The sequence below is a fragment of the Quercus lobata genome, chromosome 5 (genome assembly GCF_001633185.2).
Source record: "Quercus lobata isolate SW786 chromosome 5, ValleyOak3.0 Primary Assembly, whole genome shotgun sequence".
In the NCBI taxonomy this organism is placed as follows: Eukaryota; Viridiplantae; Streptophyta; class Magnoliopsida; order Fagales; family Fagaceae; genus Quercus; species Quercus lobata.
In genome coordinates, this window is record NC_044908.1 from 31,313,603 (window position 1) to 31,334,079 (window position 20,477).

The window sequence follows — 20,477 nt, forward strand, 5'->3', positions numbered from 1 at the left end:
AAAGAAATGGAGGGTCCTGGGTGTTTTCACCCCGGGGAGAAAAGTAGGCAGAAAATTGGACCAATAATTTGGAAAAAAAAGTCCCTCGTTTGCAACGTTCTTCTTCTTCTTCTTTGTTTTCTACTTTTCGTTACTATGCAACGTTCTTAATTTCCCAACCAAGTTCACTTTGACTTCTCATTCATTGTTTTTTTTTTTCCAGTTTCCCTCATTTTTTTAATGGTTTTTTTTTTTTTTTACTTCATCTGTTTTGGGTTCTTTATTACATATATATATATAGAGAGAGAGAGAGAGAGAGAGAGAGAGTTTTTATTACTTTCTTTATTTAATAGAGGCATGCAAGTAAATTTATACAAACTACATTTCCATCCATCCACTTATCCATCTCCCAACCAAACAAAAATGAGAGAAACTAAAATCTCTTCTATCCTCCCTGTTTTCCATCCTCTCTATTTTCTATCCCCTCACTTTTCCATCTCTCCAACCAAAAAGTTAATATATATATATATATATATATATATAAGATCTACATTGAGTACAAAGATCACCAATCCTGCTCTATAGTATTGAATGTTGAGCTATTAAGAATATTCACAAAATAATTGTAGTTGAAATTAGAATGTTTAGATGGAAAATAGTAAGAAAAAAAAATAAAGAATGAATATTATATTGAAGTAGAATGTATACATAATAGATAATATGATGTAGGTATTTTTTTGAAATGTGATTGTGTAAAATAGAAAAAATAGGTTCTTATGATTAAATAGACAAAAATGTTTGCATAAATTGATGTTAATACTCTAATTAAGGGGGAAAATTTTATTGTATAGATGAAAGAGGAAGAGATAGGGAGGGAGGGAAGGGGGGAATTGTATAATGCATTAGGTATTTATGTATAATCAATTTCTAATGTGTCGTGATTCTCAAAATAAAAAATTCTAACATGTCTTAGAAAAAAAAAAGATATTTATAATTAGAATAATGTTAGAGCTATAATCCTACAGCACACTCTACAAATTGACCTTTACAAACTGATGTGGCATGTACCATATCAGGAAAAAAAAATGAGTTGACATGCACGCTTCATCTTCATGTCCCTTAAACTAAATTTTGTTCAAATGTTTTTTCTGTCTATTATTTTTATTCAATTTTAAATATTATATTAAAATATTTTCTTTAATTTACATATGATTTTATTGCATGGAAATAATGTTAGTACTTTGATCTTGGAATAGACGAAACTTATAAATGCAAAAAGGCTAATTGGGCCATAGCTTGATGTTGGATGAATTTTATGTTTTTAATTCTTAGCCCAATATTTGTTCCAGCGTAGTTTTTTATTTTTGTGTTTTTAGAAAATTTAGAAAGTGTAGCTTAAATCAGAGTTATATCTTTCTCCAAAAAAAAAAAGAATCAGAGTTATAGACAAGATAGTATATCTATATATTCAGTACTCTTATCTCCTAGCTTGAATCGGTGAATGTAAAAAATCGTACTGTTTACTATATATATAGGCCTAGTCTTGACCTATTTTCGCCGCAAACACAACACAGGTCTCTCCTTAACGCAGAGTTGAATCCCGAAACTAAATTCTGCTATCAGTGTACTAAATTGATGGTCCCGATGATGTCCCAGCATCATCATCTCTCAGACCAGATGGTCTACGATATCCTGAGTCGGCTGCCAGTGAAATCCATAATCCGATTTAGGTATGTTTCTAAATCTTGGGACTCCATCGTTACTGACCCTTATTTCAAGCTCAACCAAGCCAAATCGTTATCTAATAACAGTCACAATGGTTATGTGATATATACCAAATATCCTCAAAAATATATCCCATGTCTTCAATATCCTCAACATAAAGTTGAAGATTTGTGTACGGTTGTTTTGCAATAGTGACAACACTTTGACCGAAGTTTCTAGGATTGAAATTCCTTGTTTGTATGAAGCCATAGTTGGATTCTGTAACGGCCTGTTTATTCTTGCTAGTCCTAGTCCTATGGAACATTCTTTTCAGCATATATATTTGTGGAACCCAATTATAAGAAAATTTATGAGAGTGGCTAGTATTCTGGGCCAACCTTCTACTAGTAGTGTTACCCTTGGATTTGCATATCATCCTCGAAAGAATGACTTTAAGATTCTGAGACTTGTGTGTTTTAAAAATAAAGGGAAATTGCTGCCAGCAAAGGCCGAGGCCGAGGTTTACACATTGAGTACAGCTTCATGGAGAAAGTTTTCAATATCAGTGGACTCATTAAGTGGATTAAATATTTATCGTATATCTGAATCACCCTCTTTGTTTTTTAATGGAGCTCTGCATTCTATAGCATTTTCTCGTGACTATAAATTCATTTTGTCCTTTGATGTCGATGATGAGAGGTTCCGTGAGATAAGGCTGCCTCAAAACTATTTAGTGGGAGTTTCATTACGTAAGGAATGGCTCACAATTTTGAAGGGATCTCTAGCTTTGATTGTTATCGGTGATGCTCAAATTGATTGGAGTGGTGTATGCCACATATGGGTAATGACGGAGTATGGTGTGGCCAAATCTTGGATTAAAAAAAGTGTACCAATGGATAAACATGCAAAGTTTCTTAGTTGCACTATCAATGGTGAACTTCTAATTAGAAGGTATGATATGAAGGTGCGAATAGTCTTATTTGACCCTGAGAGTTTGAAAGAGGAAGTTCTTAGAATTCCAGATCCTAGAGATGTGATTTACACAACAAATTTTGTGGAGAGCTTAGTTTTACTTGATGGGCTAAGCAATGAATCCTACAGTTTGGGGTAATAACTAGTCATTCTTGTTATTTTTGTACTTGTGAATAAAAGAATTTGTTATTATGTTGTGTTTTCTTTCCATTTGTTATAGAGTTGAAAGTACTATTTTTGATGCAGAGAACTAAATTTTATTAAACAGAAAATGATTCTTTTGGAACTATGGCTATTATTTGTTACAAATAAAACATGTTTGAGAAATTTTGTGCATATTCGCAAACATGGCATACTATGATTTTCACATATATGTTTAGCCAATTAGCCAACACAATTCCTATATAAAAAATAAAATAAAAGTTTATCCAACAGAATATTATTTATTGGATATAGGATAATGATCCGCTTGGAAACTTTTTTTAGAGAGTTTTAACCTTTGGCATCTGGTCTTGATGATAACTCTATTATCAAACCAAAAAACCAATTAGTTTTTGGTATAAGCCAGGATTAAATCCTAGATCAATTATTCAACTATTAAAGATTTTATCAGTTAAATTAACTGGAATCTATTATCTATTTGAAAACTATGGCTATTATTTGTTTTGAAAAAAACATTTGAGAAATTTTGTATTTATTCTCGACCATGAACATGACATGCCATGATTTTAACATACATGTTTAGCCAAGTCATCAACATAATCTTATGTTTAACCCCAAGTGTGAGTTATCTAACATAATCTTATTTATTGGACATAATATATAAATGATTACTCATCTCATTAAGACATCTTATTTTGTATTAAAATTACTATGTTCTAGAAAAAGCCTTCTGGTTCAATTGCTAACATATATTGGTGGTTTGCAAGATATTTATGCAAGATTCAAACACCCGCCCCCTTCCCTCCCACATCGTGATTAGTGAATTATTTTAAAAATAAAAAATCAAAAAACGAAAAATAAAACATTACTACGTTTCTCCATATTGTAACCTCTTACTTTACTTTGGGATCATTTTGATTTTTTGCCATTTTATATTCAATAATTTACATTTTTGTTCCTAACATCATAAAATGTTTTTCTTCAAAAGAAAAATCATATAACGTTTTGAATCTTTTCTCTTCATCCATGCCCATTAATGACTTACCGTTAAATGTCATGTACGCAACATAAAAGTAATTTAGTTTTTATTTTATTGATAATTCGATAGATACGACAATGGAAGGAGGGAGAGATTTGAACTCTTATTCTCCTAATAAAAGAGAGTAAGTTACAGCACTAAGCTACGAGAATCTTGACAAAGCAACCTAGATTTATTACATTAATCTACTTCATTTTGGGTCCACTAACATTTATACGTTTTGAATCTCTTCTTTTATTTGTATAATCTATATATATAATAATAGGTGAAGCAGAGAGAATCTCAAATTACAATTTCAATTAAAGTTCTAATTTTGTGCCAAGTGTCTAGATTTATCCTTCTAATTATACAATTCAAATCTGCAATTGGAGTCCAATTTCACCTCCCCTTCTAGAAATCTGTGTTCTACATTTAAATGTTGTGCTCTTTTTTTTTCTTTTTTTTTGGCTAAATAAAACCTTTTGCTCTTCTTTATATATCAAACACACCTGTTTTACAGGTTCACCTCCCTTTCTGCCAAAGCCAACAACGACAACAACACCGATCTCTTCACCTCCTTGATCTCAGACATCAAATCCTACTCTGGCAACGACCCTCTTCTCGCATGGCTCCAATATGCCTCTCTCTTTCTTTGTGGGTAGCTCTTTTAATGGTTTTAAAAAGTAAGATTGTTTGGCATTTTGTATATACAGAGGGATCAGAAAGATGAAGGATTCGCTGCCTTCGCAAGTACTGAACGAGAAGCTGCCACGGTTTTTGCAGAAGTGCGCGCAGACCTTCGATTCCGATCGCCGTTACAAAAACGACTTACGGTACCTCCGCGTTTGATTACAGTTGGTATTTTACTAATCCATCGCTTTTTCTTTTTTTCGTTTTCTTCTTGATGATTTCGATTCTGGGTCGTTGGGTTTCTTAGAAGTTGTTTGGTTCCTGTGGAAATGAAGGGGAAAGATGTGAAAATCAAATTTGGATGCTCTTTAGATTTTTTTGGTTATCTAAATGTTGTGAATTTATTCATTTATTTTAGTGTGTAGATGGGTTTTTGTGTATGGTCTGAGAGCACTTTTTTTTTTATACATTTTCTTATTGTTGATTTTGATGCTGGGATATTCGGCTTTTGTTCAATTTCATAGCCTTTGTTTGGTTCCTGAGTGAAAATGAAGGAAAAGTTATGAACATCAAATTTGGAGTTTTAGTAAACAGAAGGGTTGTTTTGGGCTAAGTTCACTAGCTTTTTTTTTTGTTATTATGATTCTCTTTTGATTTATGACATATCATCTTCATAGAAGCGAGGGAGTTGATAGGAGTTAATCGTGAATTGAAAAATGCCAATTTCATTGTCCGCATCATAATTCATAAGTAATTATTTATTTATTTATTTTGTGAGTAGATGGAGTTTGCGGATGATCCAAGAGTGATTTTCATTATCTTATGGATGATTTTGATAATGGGTCATTCATTTTTTGTTCAATTTCATAACCCATTCCCTTTTTTTCAATGAATGCTAGGAAATTTGAAAGGCATCTCTCAGGATCAATGATGAATGCTTTTCAGTTGTGACTATTCTTATTTAATATTTTCTGGTTATTTGGATTTTTTGATTTCAAGCATTTTGGATTTATATCTGTCAATTCCTTTGTCTACAGAGATGAGGTGGGTTCTTTCTAAAATCCTTGATAGCTCTTTCTCTCGCTGTCAATGGCAGACAAGAAATTAGGGTTCTTCACTATAAAAGAAGAAGATTATGGAGGCATAAAGAGAGGGGAGGCACGTACTACTACAGAAAGAAGGATCACCAAAGAGTAAGACCTTTCTTTTATTCTGCACTTTTATTTAGTTGCTTTTCTGAAATTTAATAATTTGTTAAGATAAAGAGAGGCTGGAACCACTACCGGTGAGTTTTTATCTTCAATTTAAGTTTGTTTATTAATTGTGATTAGGTTTTGATATTCACAACCAACCCAATATCAGATCGCTGGAACTGCTACAAGTAAAATCGTTTATGTTAATTTTGTGCGTTTAATAGGATTTAGGTTTTGCTATTTTGGTTGGTTGGTTTTGATTTAAGAAATTGGTTTAGATTTTGTATAGTCAAAACCTAATATAGATTCCTTTCAATATATAACCCTCTATATATTCCCATCAGTGGCCATAGAAGAGTGACCACTCTCTAACAAACTGATTTTATTTTGGTTTATTTGGAAATATCTCATGTCTCATTCTTTTAATGTGTTGTGGCTTATAAGAGAAGAGCCAGTTATGAGGAGAAGTTTGTTGATTCTATGTAGAAGAAAGCTAAGGTAACAATTCCTTGCTGATTGTTCTCTGCATAATCTGCCATCTAATTGGTTATCAATCATAGAGTTCAAATACTTTTCTAGGTTTTGTTTTATAGTTCTCAAGTTTCCTTTGTTGTGGCAGGAGGAAAAAGGTTGAATTTGCATCAAAGAGATTCTTGGTATTCTTTCGTGGACTTACAGATTGATTAATTTTGATAGCAACCAGATTCCAAGATCCTTCAAAGGCAATGATTTTTTAAGATATAATATTTGGTTCCGGAAAATTAGCCTGTTTTCTATTGAAACTAACAGAATTTGTATTGCTCTATTTATTTATTTGGTTGGTTGAGAAATTCTGTTGATGGGTTTTGTTGGTGAGAATTTCTACGCTGAATCTAAAATTTAATACTAAATATTAAATTTGATGTTCACTTCTTACTTTTTTTTTTCTTGTCCTAATTTCGCTGTCTCATTGACAGGCTTCAAGTGTAGGAATGGTGCACACAATCTTTCATTAATAACTATGCAAGTTTGTATTAATTTCATGTGATTTTTTTATTTTTTATTATTTTTATGATAGTTAGATATCTATTTGCTTATGAATGATATCAGATCTGACCCTCACTTAAACAAAACATAAGGTATAACATTCACAAAACTTAACGTAAGGTATCCTATGCTTTCTTGCTTTCTGAGAAAATTTCATTTCCATTCCATGTGTTTGTCACAGGTTTTTGTTTTGTGTGTCTTTGGGTTAATAAGGCAACAAAACTAAAGTTTTTAAGGCTGTCTGAGACTGTCAACAACATCACATAATGGTAGCTTAAATTCTTCTTTCATTGCTGATTTTTTTCATTTGCTTTGATTTGTAAATAAGGACTGTGTTTTTGGAGAAGTGAATAATGACTCTAAGTTTGTTACATTTCATACTGATTGAACTGTTGATTGCCTGAATGGAAGTATATAAGTAAGATTTCCCTAATTTAAATGCCATTTGTGATTTTTTTGTTTTTTGTGATGCACTTGAAGCATAGAGTTTCTTTATTCAAAAATTGATAGTTGATACTAGCTTAATATTTCTTCTTATTATACTCTATGGGTTTTGTTTTCCCTTTACTACACAAACACAAACAAAATTCCAATATGTTTTTTATTTATGTAGTTATCCCAGATTTTTTAAAATTTGGGTTGCCAAACATAGGTGTATATGATTTAGACTCAAACCTTAAATAACTACCATTTGTTGTGATAAGATTGTATAGAAATTATTCACCATAAATGTGTATTATCCATACTTCTAAGAGGATTGGCTCTGTTCCTTCTATGCCTACTTAGATAAAGTGGATGTGGTTTTGTAAGGTGCCACTAGGTGCCATCATCAGAGGTTCATTTGAGACCAATTGTGAGAATTTGTGGTATAACAAAATTTGAAAATAATTATATTGAAAGTTAACACAAATCTATCTTTTAGATTTATTGGTTGAAGAGCAATTTCTTCAAAATTGGTTGGCACCGATAAGCAAGAGTTCAATGCAGATGTTGGTCATTTTGGAGTAGGAATTTGTCATGATATATGCTTCTCTAAAGTTGCTACATTCCTGTCAAGGTAAGCAAAATACTAAAATTTTGAACTGTTGTAGAGATTATAAACAAAAGAGACATGCCAAATCTGCCTTCAATTAAAACGTCAGGTGTTTAGGAGTTATCTTGCAACTATACAAAGTATTTTCAACCTTTCATTAGGTTATCCCACTTGGAAGACCATTTTTTAGTTATTATTACATGTGTTTTGTGAAATTTCATTAGACATGTGATATGTAATATTTAGTCTCGATTCCCACTTTATCTCATCCTATTATAGATTTGCATCTCCTCTATAGGACTCAAATATCACATTGGATTCTTGCTTATCACAAGTGTAGACTATGTTGGTAAGGTATTGCTTGCGTTGCTGAGCTAAGTTCATTTTTTGGAGTTCATGTAATTGTATTTTTTTTTAAAACTTCATCAGTCACAATTCTGCATTGTGTGCTATCCGAACATTTGAGTTAAATAGTCAATATTATCTTGGTTTGAGAAAACCCAAGACCTAATCAGGGTGGCCAAGAGCTTCCTTAGTCTCTGTATTATTAGGTGCACCAAGAGCTTTCATGTCCTTTTATTTCTATTTTTGTAGGGATCACTATTTTCATTCTTTAGATTGTATTATGAACTTTCATTATTGTTTTAATCATTTTCAGGTGTGGATTTTGAGATTAAGTTGCTCACAATTGGTGGGAGAAGATTGAAGCTTACAATTTGGGACATAGGCAACTGCTGGAATTATTTTGAATTATAGTTTCATTTTAATCTTTGATTAATGATGCTTTTGGAAGTGATAGTTTATGCTAACATGTAATCTTTCTCTTCTTTCAAGTTAGTCATTGCTTTTGGTGCATAAATAGATTGTAGAGCTATTAACAATAGCTGAAAGATATGTATATTTGATTTTTAGTTGGGTGAACTTTTGGATTTTAATAGAAACATTTAACCTTCGGATGTTGAAAAAACAAGAAGGTAAAATGTTCTGTAAATTTTAATTTTGTGAAACTGATCAATGGCAATTTGAAGTGTTAAAAGAGACAACAATATTGACTTCGGCTTGAAACGTACTCAAAATAAACTCAAGGACAGCATATTAGACATGTCTATAGGGGAAAAGTGCTATCTGATGACATCTCCACTAAAAACTGTGAATTGCAACACACTTCTGATTCCAATATGCTATTCATGTCCAATTTTATTAAAAACTTTTGAAGAAAGTTCCATTAATGTCCCTTTATATATTTTAAATAATAAAATGCAATATTCTCTTTTTTCTTCACTGTAGCATCACTTAAATAATAAAATGCAATATTCTCTTTTTTTATTCATTGTTTTATCTAATGCTATCCTATGTATGATAAACCAAAAAAAAAAAAAAGACCAATAGCATTACTTAGATAATAATATGCAATATATATTTGTTAGATAATAATATGCAATATATATTTGTTATTGTTTTATTTAATTCTATCATCCGTGTGATAATCCCAAAAAAACAAAAACAAAACAAAATTGGCCAATAGCATCATTACAATTAACCAGTCCCGTGCGGTAGCACGGGGTTACATACTAGTATCCATTAACGATAGAGCCATTAAATGTCACATAATCTTTTTTATTAAAAAAAAAAAAGTTAAAATTATGGAGGGTGGGTTGTCTTTCTTTGATTGCTGAAGGGTTTTTTTTTTTTTTTTTTTTTTTTTTTAACGAAAATTTTGATTGTTGAAGTTGGAAAAGTAAAATTAATAGGTTTTTCGGGTATTGGAAATTTTCGATTGTTTGAGGATCAAACAATTGATGGAGCTGGCATATGTTCTCTTTTAAGGAGAAGGTGAAGTTATTTATTATTATTTTTTTGAACAATTATTGTAGAATCAACTAAATGTTTTTCTTCCGATCAAAATAAAATAAATGGTTTTCTTTCTTGTTTCAAGCAATTACTGCATAAATTCATAATTTATTCATTGGTGTTAATTGTTAGTAACTTAACCCAAAACAATATACAATTAATTTTTTGTTCTTTGTTTGCATATATTGAAATTTAATGAAATATTATTGACTATTAGTTATGTCTATGTTAAAAGACTTAAACAAATAGTTCCCATTTATTATAAATAAATTAAAAAAAAAAAAGACTTAAACAAATAGAAATAGTGGTTTATACTTTATACTCCTCTGGGGCGTAAGCCTACCACACTTCACGACTCTCGCGTTTTCTCCAAACAGTCTTTGCTAGTTGAGCCATCCTTCATGTTGGCTGTATAAGTAGATATTCCCTCAAATTAGGCTATGGATTATAAGAACAAATGTAGTTAAATGAGATTAAAAATGATATATACTTTTAATAATATATAAGTTACTATTTGTATTTGATAGCAAGTTTATATGTGCTTTACATAACTGAAGGTAACGCCGCATTGAGAATTCATATTAGCTTTCATGTTTAGCTCATCTAGATCATATCCCCATATTGTAAAGGTGGTCATGGAATTGAATGTTGTCGTGCTTTTTTCTTACATCATGTTTTAAATAATTTATCATTTGGCAATTAATTATAAATTAAAGTGTACCCATAAAAATGCTACTACGGATGGGATGAGTCTAACAATATGAATGGAAAATAAACCTAAGTCTGAAAAAATTTTAACAATATTTTAATATGTAGTTATTATAGGAGTCAATGCCACTCTAGGGGATCAACATGTGAGCTTCTTTGTTTTTTATTCTTATAATTCTTTTCATTAAATTTGTCTTCCCACAAATTGTTGGTTTTTGCTAATTTTGTGATTGATCACGACATAGATGAGTTTTGGATGTATTTAATTCGTATTATTTGAGAATTTATTTTGAGTTTAGGAATGCGCTTTTCTAGGTTTACTAAAGTGCTAATTGCTAAGTACAACTGTTTAGGAAAAAAAAAAGTGCTAAGTAAAACTTGGATTATTATTTTGTCTATTGGAATGCATATTGCATGTGAAGAAGTGTATATATATATATATATATATATATATATATATAGAGAGAGAGAGAGAGAGAGAGAGAGAGAGAGAGGTTCAAGTTACACATTTTTTAAACCATTGAATTTAAGTAGATCCAACGGTTAAAAAAAGACCTTTATTATTACAAATATTTTTATTAGAATCTCATTAATTACCCTCACATATTACCTTCTAAACCTATCTCTAAACCCAACAAAAGAAAACGTCTGACTCTCTCTCTCTCTACATTTGGTGTTCAAGCAGTTTGTCTCTCCGTTTGTCTCTCTCTCCATTTGTCTCCGTCTGACTCTCTACATTGCTCCTCCACCATTGTTCCACCTCCACAAGTTGCCACCATAAATAAATAAATAACCAAGCCGAATTGTTTCTATTTGTGAGTACTCTGTTTCTTGGATCACCATTATTTTAGCTCATAGCAATTGCAGATTGGTTCTCTCTCTTTCTCTCTCAAGGTCAACTGTTTTTCCCTTCTTCTTTTTTGTTTATTTATTTTAATGTAATTCTTTATTTGGGTTTTGCTTTATTGATTCATTTGTTTGCTAAGAAAGTAGAATCCTTTCTTTTTGTGAGTACTCTATTTGGTATCAAAAGAAATCAAGCCGAACTGTTTCTATTAATTTGTTTGGTACTTTGTTTCTATTTTTCCTTTCTTTTCTGTTGATTCATTTGTTTGCTAAGAAAGTAGAATCCTAGAAATTGGTTGTTTTGGGTTTATGTTTTTTAGCTGGTTTGGTATCAAAAGAAATCAACTTGAAAGATTCAACTGTACTTGGTAAAGTGATTTTATTAGGCTTGGTTTTAGTTTTAATGGGTCTCAAATAATATGAAAAAAACAAAAGTTTCAAACTTTAAATTTTTTTTTTTTTTTAAATTCCCGCAATTTCTTGGGAACCAAACAACACTCGTTAGTGCCCTTTGTGATTGTAAAGTTTGGTGGGTGTCTAGTTCTTTTGGTTTTCAATTGTTTTTCTGCAATTTACTAATGATTGGGTTGTCTATGTTTTTTACAGTATGACATTGTTTAGAGGATAATTAATGAGATAGATTATGATAGTTTCTTGAATAAGCAATGGAATACCTTTGCAAAACACAAGTTGTAACAAAATTATTGAAAGTGTAGATTAATAGTTATGATTTGAATTGATAGGAAACAAAAAAAATTTATAATCTCTATTCATGTGTTTGAGAAAGCCTGAAAATTTCTTGATTGTAAGATAGGGATTTCAACAAATTTCTTAGGTTGGAAAATCCATGGTGTTCTTTTAAAAATAACAATGGAAAGATGTAGAAATAAGTTGAACCTCTTTTTTTCCTTCTAGATTACAAATTAGCACAATCAACATTCCATTAGAGCTCTCTCCCTCTCTAAATGCTTGTGAAATCACTTCTATGCCAACCTTACTGTGGTTATATGCACAATTTTAACGATGATTACCAGTTAATAATACTCAAGTTGTTGGAAGTATGAAACTATTAGAATTTAGATCAAACTGATTTTTTATTTTTCCTTTAAGCTATTGGTTGGGCAGGATATGTGATGTTGTGGCTCTAATTAGCTTATTTTATACTTTATAGGAACTGGATTCAAGAATGTATTTTTGGTTATCTTTGATTGAATCTTCTCCTTTTGCATGTAGATAATTAAGGAAAATGGTGCTATGCTTTCCTTCAAGACCCAAGAAATTGTTGATGACTGTGGCATTCTTCGTCTCTGGTGTTGCTTTTTTTGCTGTTGGTGTGCATCTCTCTTATGTCAACATTGCCCCTCAACAAGCTCGAACTAAAGCTTGAAATAATTTCGTCAAAGAAAGATTGAGAAAGAAGTATGGGAAATGAAGAGTTCAGCTCACTGCTACTTGTCTAATTCATACACAAAGATTGAGAAAGAAGTATGGGAAATGAAGAGTTCAGCTCACTACTACTTGTCTAATTCATACACAATATTACATAGACTAAAATGAATGTGCAGCCATGCGGCCTTATTGTTCCATGTTATGGTTCTTGTATAGCACACATTTATAGTAAATCATTAATACCTGATGCAGGCAAGAAGTGCATTAGGATTAAGAAAACTTTCTTTATGAAATTGTAAAGGCAATTAGGCCAATGAATTGCTCTCTCTCTCTCTCTCATCAAAGTCAGATTATGAAGCACACACACCCACAATAAGTGGATAAAGTCTATCAAGTAGGAAGTAGTTGATCTCAAAACCAAGGATTGCAAGATTATTATGTCATTGTTAAAAAAAAAAGGTATCAATGGGATGGACATCTTGTAAAAGCAATATCTAGGAGACACTTTTTGGTAACATCTTGTTCAGACCCTTTATTTGGCTTTGCTTTTCCCTACAATTACACCAATAGAAAAAATGCTAAGGACAATGATTGATGCAAGTCTTGTATTTAAACTGTCTTTTAAAGGCAGTGCAAAGCCTCCTTCAAGAAAGTTGCAACTCTGTTCTTGTGATCAATCGCTAAGAATATTGCAAAGCTGGACTATTGTGTGGCAAATGCTAGCTGTTTTTCCAAACAAAACTTAAATGTTTGTTTGGATGAAGTTTCTTCTCCTTTGTTTTCTAGGAGGAAAATGTCATTTTTCTTATTAATTTTCTGTATGCTTTGCTTATCAGATTCTATGCTAAGATTTGGGAGGGAGCTATTCAATTTCTTTAACCTTTACAATTGGATGACCTCAAGTAGCAGTGAGGAATTTGGAAACATCATACACAATAGTACATAGATTAAAGGAGAGGTCTAAACTTCCAACCTTTTAGGTGTTGACAATGACAATTCATATCAGCAGAACTTTGTAAAGAATAGCATAAAAAGAACACCAAAAAAGTTTCCAATTCGATGAGCATCTATCTTTTAACCACGCATCACCGTACTTTTCAGACTATCACAGTTTTACAAATACTGCACAAAATTTTATGTCTAACAAAAGACCCCAAATAAATAGAACACATGAAGTACAAACAATCTGCCAGTAACAACACACTGCCAAGCAAATTTGGAAAATACAAAGAATTTCAATTCTCTATCTCATATGCCATTGAATCCCACATCTCAGCTATCAGCACACCATCTCTTCCGTCTTCCCAAAATATACTTGCAATATGTAAATTTTATAACTCAATGACGCACTAAACTATCTTGGAACACCATGACTAGACATTATCTTGCATTTCCTAACATAAGAGGATTCAGAGGCCATAAGACCCCAGTTAACAACCAGAGTGCACAACTGAATATATTACCATCGACACTAAACATATAGATCTGTATGGAAATATCCATAGCAAAACTTGAAAATACAAAAAAGCAGGACCCACAATAAAAGGACATGTTGGCTGGCCTGGCAAGCAAGAAGTATTCAGTGCCTTATTTCCTATGAAAGAGAAAATAAAACCACAAGCAAACAGCTATACAAATGCAGTGCAGTAAAATGCAGTAAACAGTACTGTAAACAGTGCAGAATCACTAATGCAGTAACTTAAAGCAGCTATACTACCTATTATTTAGAACCACAAACAAAGATAGATCATCCCTAAGAAATTGTTATTAAAAAAGCAAACACAAAGCTACAGGTACCCCCTCAAAACAAGAGATGAGCAGTAGAAAATCTGAAAAAATGAGGCATATATCCTTAAATAACAGTATTCCAACATAGTTCCTTAAAAACACACTGTTAATGACATTAAATTGAAGCAAAAAAAGAATTCCAACATAGGTCCTTAAAAAAACAAAACAAAAACCAAATAAAACTATTTCATCATGATTAACATTATAGGTCCTTAAACGTAGTTCCTACAGCTACTTGGACTCAATATATATATATATATATATATATAAATTCGACCAAGAAATGCTCATTTTGATCATACACATAGAACGCTTTATATATATATATATATATATAATAAAAAATAAAAATAAAAACCCATCACCAAAGAACAATGTAAGACCAAAAAAGAATATACCAGAAAAGAAACATAGAGTTCTGGAGAGAGTCAGACCAAAAAAGAAAAAAAAACCAGAGCACTCACAACAGAAAAGAAAGGAAAAATAGAAACAAAGTACGAAACAGATTAATAGAAACAGTTCAACTTGATTTCTTTTGATACCAAACATAGTACTCATAAAAAGAAAGGATTCTACTTTCTTAGCAAACAAATGAATCAATAAAGCAAAACCTAGATAAAGAATTACATTAAAATAAATAAACAAACAAAAAAAGGAAAAACAGTTGACCTTGAGAGAGAAAGAGAGAGAACCAACCTACAATTGCTATGAGCTAAAATAATGGTGACCCAAGAAACAGAGTACTCACAAATAGAAACAATTCGGCTTGGTTTTTTTTTTTTTTTTTTCTTCTAGCGACTACCTGTAGAGGTGGAACAATGGTGGATGAGCAATGTAGAGAGTCAGACGGAGACAAACGGAGAGAGAGTGAGACAAATGGAGAGACAAACGGCTTGAACACCAAACAGAGAGAGAGCGAGAGAGAGAGAGACGTTTTCTTTTGTCGGGTTTAGAGATAGGTTTAGAATGTAATAAATGAAGGTAATTAATGAAATTCTAATACAAATATTTGTAATAATGAAGGTCTTTTTTTAATCGTTGGATCTACTTAAATTCAATAGTTTAAAAAATATATAACTCTAAACTCTTTAGAGTTATACCAGGTGTAACTTGAACTCATTTCATATATATATATATATATATATATATGACTTAATGAAAATATCACATTGCGGAAGTAACTAATTAAAATACCACAAAATTTGGAAAATTCCTCTGAGTTGGATTTTTCTCTCTCTCTCTCCCTTTTTTCCTGGTTATATCAATACAAATTTGGTGAATTACCGATGATTGGATCATTTTAGAGCTGGTTGTTGATTTGGAACTTCTTCAGATTCATGTCTTATAAGTTATAACCGTTATATCGATCATAATTGTATTTTACCCATTTGAATTAGATTGGTGCAACTGTTTCAATCGATTATTACATGGATTTTGGCTAAAGGGAAAAATTAAACTCTACTGTTTCAATTGATTATTATATAATACCCCCTTTGGGAAAAAATTATTTGTGGGGACGGTAATGAAGATATCAATTTACAGAAGCCGCTAAAAAAATACCACAAAAATTGGAAAATCCCTCTAAGGTGGGTTTTTTATCTCTTTTTTCTGGTTATTGCAACAAAATTTGTTGGTTTGTGGTGATATGCTTTTGGTGGGTTACCTATAATTGGATCATTTTGGAGCTAGGGTTTGGGGTTTGGTTTTTCTAAGATAAAGGGGTTTCGGTAATAGAATACTCTATGCTAACGATGTTTTGCTTATTTTAATTTTCTTTATATTTTCAATTTAATTGCTTTGCAACTTCCTCAAATTCATATTTTATAATTGTTATTTCATAATTGTGCTCACTTGAATTCATGCTTCTTCTTTTTTTTTTTTATGAGAATACTAGAATTTAATTCAAAATTCAAAAAGGAGAATACATCATGAGCACACGCGTGCTCAATATGACTAGGGCACTCCTCTAGCCATGCTACATAGTTCTCAACACTAGCAGCATGTTGAGCCAACAAGTGGGCAGGGACATTTCCTTGCCTTTTGGTATGGGAAAAAGCAAAAGTTCTAAAGGCTTGTGCGAGGTTGAGCATTCCAGAGACAATATTTTGATCAGATGAAGACGCCTCACCTACTCCTTGGAGTGCATTGCAAATGCTCAGGGAATCCCCCTCAAACGTTACATCCCTGACCCCAACACCCCCAAGGGAAAAGCAAGCTTCTTGCTTTGAGCGGCAATCACCTCACCTGCCGAATCGCGTATTACCACCCCAATTCCCACCTGCTTCCTTCTTGAGGACACTGCACCATAAACATTCACTTTGTAACAACCCAGTTGTGGAGGGCACCATTTTATCTCATTTGGAGACGATTCTCTAGTGAATTGTGGTCTTTCATTCGCTATCTAGAACTCATCCAACACCCTTGACGAACTCCTCACAATAGCTTTTCCATTTCTACGAATGTCACCATGTCTTACCTCATTTCGATTTTTCCATATCCCCCAACATATTACAGTAGTACGTTCCACCAAACCTAGGCATGATTCCGTCCACCTTTGTAGTTGCCACATCACATCCATAAATTTCCACGATGGGTGGATTTCAAAAGGCATGATCAGCTATTGTTTCAATTGATTATTACACGGATTTTGGCTAAGGCTTCATTTGTTTCAAACTAAAACATTTTCCAAAAACTCTTCTTTATCACTTGCATATTTTTTGAGTGGCTGAAAAACTTATTAGCCAAATTTAAATATATTTTCCTTGACCAGGAAAACAAAAACCCTCTTTGAGGTTAAAAAAATTTTACATATTCAACCATAAGAGAATAAAAACCACAAAAATACAATAAATGTCCCAAAAATTAATTTTCAAACCAACCTGAATATATTCTCAAAACCTCCAAAATACAATTAAAACATTCAAAATGACCAAAAATGCACTTGAAATCTCCAAAATGACAAAAATATCCTCGAAATACAATCAAAAACTTCAAAATATCCTTGACACCTTTAAAATTACCAAATTACCCTTGGAATCTCTAAAACGGCAAAAATTCCTCCTTAAAACTTTTTAAATGATCAAAATACCATGTCTTCGTCAAAAATGATATACATATCCCTAAAACCTCCAAAATACCTTTACATCCTCTAATTCAGTTGAAATACCATCAAAAATGACAAAATTCCTCCCAAAAAGAATCAAAATGATAAAAATACCTCTTGAAACATCTAAAATGACAATAGTAGCTTCAAAACTTCGAAAATACCTTTAAGCTTTTAAAAGTCACATAAAAACAACTTTCAAGTGTCATTTTTGAGCTTTCAAGTCTTTATAATTATGCTTGTCAATGCATAGTCTTAGTTGATAGGTTTCTATTAGTGTTTTATTTATGTATTTTATTTAGCTTTGCTATTGCATTCTTATGTTTTGATTGTTCTTATTCATGTAATTTTCAAGAATTTTATTTTAATTTTTCTTTTTTTAATTTGATTTAGTTGCTTTGTATTAATATTTCAATGTGATAAATTAAAGTTTTTATTTCCTATCAATTTAGAAATATAGGGAATTAATGAATTATCATATGAGTCAAACACTAGAAATTGGTTTTCAAAGCATTTTCATGAACACCAAACACTGAATAACAAAAAATATTCATTGAAAATGCTTTCAAGTAAAAACATTGATCAATTCCTGAGTTGTTTCTCTGAATAACTTGAAATGAGAGACAAGATATATCAACTGAGTGGTATGATAGTTTGCTTTCTTTTTTATTTTTTGGTATTTGGAATTATATTTTAGCTTTATATAATTTTTCTTGTTTCATAACTAATCAAGGTAAATTTTCTTTTTGTAGGCAAATTTGATGGTCATGCCTATCTGATTTTTTTATTTTTTATTTTGGAATTTTAGGCCAAAATTTCATTTTTCAGGCCATGATTGAAAATTTGAAACCCACGACCATGTCATAAAAAAGTAATAATAAAAACACATGCACATGGAAGACCCACAGGCAAAGGTAATGCAAAAAGGCTATTCTACGTTTTAGTGAAGATTTTCTAATATAATAACAATAAAAATTTAAATAAAAAAATATAAAAAGAAGAAGAAGAAGTTGTATATAGTTAATAATTGGCCTATGAAATGAACTTGGATTGCCAAACTTGCTCAATCCTATCCTTTGTATTTTCTTAAAGTCCAAAAATAAGCTCGGTTTGTTCAAGCATATCGCATAGCTCAAGTTATAGAGTCCCTTTCGCTTTTTCCTAAAACAAAATGAAGAGTCAGTAGCGTGAACTAAAACAAAATGTAGAGTCAGTAACGTGAAGGCAAAAAATTGTTGAGCTTCACGTAAACTCGTAAAGATAGATGATAGATATATATGGCATTCCCTACTTAATCTCATATCAGAAATTTGAAACCCAAACCTGTGATCGAGTCTCCAATCTTTGAGTTTTGTAATACAAATAGAGCAGAACCACCGATGATGTCCCAGCATCTCCCGGAATACGACATCCTGACTCGGCTACCAGTGAAATCTATATTCCGATTCAGGTGTGTTTCCAAATCTTGGAACTCCATATTCACCAACCCTATTTTCATTACCGCACACTTTAACTTCAACCTAGCCAAATCTTTATCAAATAACAGTCACAATGGTTTTCTCCTATATACACATAAAATTTCATATAATATCAAAGAATTGCGGACAGTTATTTGCAATAGTGACCACACCTTGACCCACGTATCGAGCTTTCAAATCCCGTCTTTTGAATTTCACATTCATAACCGAGTAATTGGCTTTTGTAAAGGTTTGTTTTGTCTCACTAGTTATATGGGCAATTCTTATTGGAAAATATATTTGTGGAATCCAAGCATTAGAAAAATTACCATAGCTGGTACTACGAATAACAATGCCTTGTCTAATGTCACCCTTGGATTTGCATATCATCCTCAAAACAATGATTTCAAGATTCTAAGACTTGTGTCTTATCCATGCAAAAAGAAAGCGCCAGCTGAGGTTCAGGTTTACACATTGAGTACGGCTTCGTGGAGAAGGTTTGTAATTCCAGACTCATTAAGTGTATCATCTATTTGGGTTATATCTGAATCACCCTCTCTATTTTTTAATGGAGCTTTGCACTTTCTAGCATTAATTGGCACCCAGAACGATATTTTTAACAGATTCATATTGACCTTTGATGTGGATGAGGAGAGATTTCATGAGATAATGTTGCCTCCAAACTATTTAAGCGAAAAATATGTGCGACATACTAAATGTCTTACCGTGTTCAAGGGATTGCTGGCTTTGATTGTTTTCAATTGCGAAACTGAGCAAACTGACATATGCCACATATGGGTCATGAGGGAGTATGGTGTGGTCGAGTCTTGGACTAAAATAAGTGTACCAATCGAAGGAGTTGCCAGGTTCTTTGGTTGCACGGTCAAAGGTGAACTTGTGATGGGGAAGAGAAGTCCTTCACAGATCTTCTCATTTGACCCTGAGAGTTTAAATGAAGAAATTCTTGCCATTCCTGCTGCTAAAGATGTGATTTATACTGATTATTTTGCGGAGAGTTTAAATTTACTTGATCGGTTAAACGCTAAGGATTATTAAGTTAGAGTTATAGCAAGGCAGTCATCTTTTTGCATCGTTGATGCAAAGGAACTTGAGTGCAAAGTTTTGTATTTTTGTACTTGTTCACTAGTGCATATTAGTTAGTCAGATATATGCACCTGTGTTAGTTAGTTAGTTAGATAGTAGTGCTGTTAGCAGTTAGCTATGCAGCCTTCCTATTGGCTGTAGTGAAGGAATACAATGCATATAGACTTGTAATTGATTCCCAATAAAGAGCATGTGAAATAATACTTGACTTTTACTTTTATTTTTATCTCTCAATTTTCTCTTTTCTTCCTCCGATTTTGTTCTTGGAGTGTGACTCCTTCAAACCAGTCAACATTTCATTATATTTCCACCCTTCATTCTCTTAATTCACACCCTACTTTTATTAGACACATTCCATTAACATCATAGATTAGACAGTTCCATACTATAGCCAAAATCAATAGAAAATCCAAACCCACCCAATGGAAAAGCCAAAATCAACAAAAATCAAACTAAAAATCAATAGAAATCAGACCTGAAATCAACCCCCACATATCAAACGGAAAACCCAAAC

At 32.0% G+C, this 20,477-nt stretch overlaps 2 protein-coding genes and 1 long non-coding RNA gene across 7 annotated transcripts; all 3 read left to right on the forward strand.

The window, feature by feature from the left end:
* Positions 1–1,626: 1,626 nt before the first annotated feature.
* Positions 1,627–2,794, forward strand: LOC115990339 (F-box protein At3g07870-like). Its single transcript, XM_031114179.1, has 2 exons — positions 1,627–1,709; positions 1,897–2,794. The coding sequence occupies exons 1-2, from the start codon at positions 1,627–1,629 to the stop codon at positions 2,792–2,794; spliced, it is 981 nt and encodes a 326-aa protein (XP_030970039.1).
* A 1,526-nt stretch (positions 2,795–4,320) lies between these two features.
* On the forward strand, positions 4,321–8,758 carry LOC115989316. 5 transcript variants are annotated; one of them, XR_004091877.1, is made up of 5 exons: positions 4,321–4,668; positions 5,503–6,156; positions 6,278–6,953; positions 7,672–7,741; positions 8,376–8,750. It is a non-coding gene; the product is annotated as an uncharacterized LOC115989316 (long non-coding RNA). The 5 variants fall into 5 exon arrangements; XR_004091876.1 differs by having other exon boundaries at positions 6,278–7,741; positions 8,376–8,758; XR_004091878.1 differs by having other exon boundaries at positions 4,321–4,518; positions 4,619–4,668; positions 6,278–8,752.
* A 9,980-nt stretch (positions 8,759–18,738) lies between these two features.
* LOC115988561 (F-box/kelch-repeat protein At3g23880-like) lies at positions 18,739–20,129 on the forward strand. Its single transcript, XM_031112132.1, has one exon. It carries the CDS (start codon positions 18,782–18,784, stop codon positions 19,913–19,915), a length of 1,134 nt encoding a protein of 377 aa, XP_030967992.1. The 5' UTR covers positions 18,739–18,781; the 3' UTR covers positions 19,916–20,129.
* The last annotated feature ends 348 nt before the right edge of the window (positions 20,130–20,477 follow it).